Source organism: Antrostomus carolinensis, unplaced genomic scaffold (assembly GCF_000700745.2).
Source record: "Antrostomus carolinensis isolate BGI_N321 unplaced genomic scaffold, ASM70074v2 scaffold43080, whole genome shotgun sequence".
Taxonomy (NCBI): domain Eukaryota; kingdom Metazoa; phylum Chordata; class Aves; order Caprimulgiformes; family Caprimulgidae; genus Antrostomus; species Antrostomus carolinensis.
In genome coordinates, this window is record NW_010291402.1 from 1 (window position 1) to 509 (window position 509).

The 509-nt window shown below is 51.7% G+C and overlaps 1 protein-coding gene across 1 annotated transcript in view; it reads left to right on the plus strand.

The window, feature by feature from the left end:
• Nucleotides 1–108: 108 nt before the first annotated feature.
• The window catches only part of LOC104531296 (uncharacterized), a gene marked incomplete at its 5' end in the record, with an annotated part of 1,713 nt that continues 1,312 nt past the window's right edge, over nt 109–509 (plus strand). Inside the window, one exon of the mRNA XM_010176150.1 lies at nt 109–263. Coding sequence (XP_010174452.1) covers nt 109–263 — 155 coding nt within the window. The remainder of the gene's footprint in view (nt 264–509) is intronic.

Genomic DNA, 509 nt, shown 5'->3' on the forward strand with positions numbered 1-509 from the left:
CTTTTCCAATCTGGGCAGTTCTGGGATTCTGCTCGTCCTTGGGGAAGAGCAAACTGCACCTTCTCGGTCTCCTGATTAACTCCATGTGTTTTGTTTTCTCCCTGACAGATGCTCGGATGGAAACAACTAACTCGGTCGTGACTTCTGCACCCAGAGACACTTCCTCATCCTGCGACACTTCCATGAAGCCTCCTGCGCAAGAGAGGAAACTGCTGGTGGGCGAGATGTCCTGCAGCACCCCCTCCATGTCAGCCAAGGAGAAAGTAGGTGACCTTTCTCATTGCTGCTTGCATTTCATTCAGGTCCTTGCAAACTCCCCCTGGTCAGGAGATTTTCTGCTGCAGTGTAAGATTTTGAGCTGGTGATGAGTCTTTTCAGGGATTTTTGCCCCACTGTGTTCATGTCCCTGTCTAGATGCTGTATGATGGGGTGTGGGAGAAGGGAGACAAGGTTTCTCAGAATGGTGGGGGTTGGAAGGGACCTCAGGAGATCATCCAGTCCAACCCCCC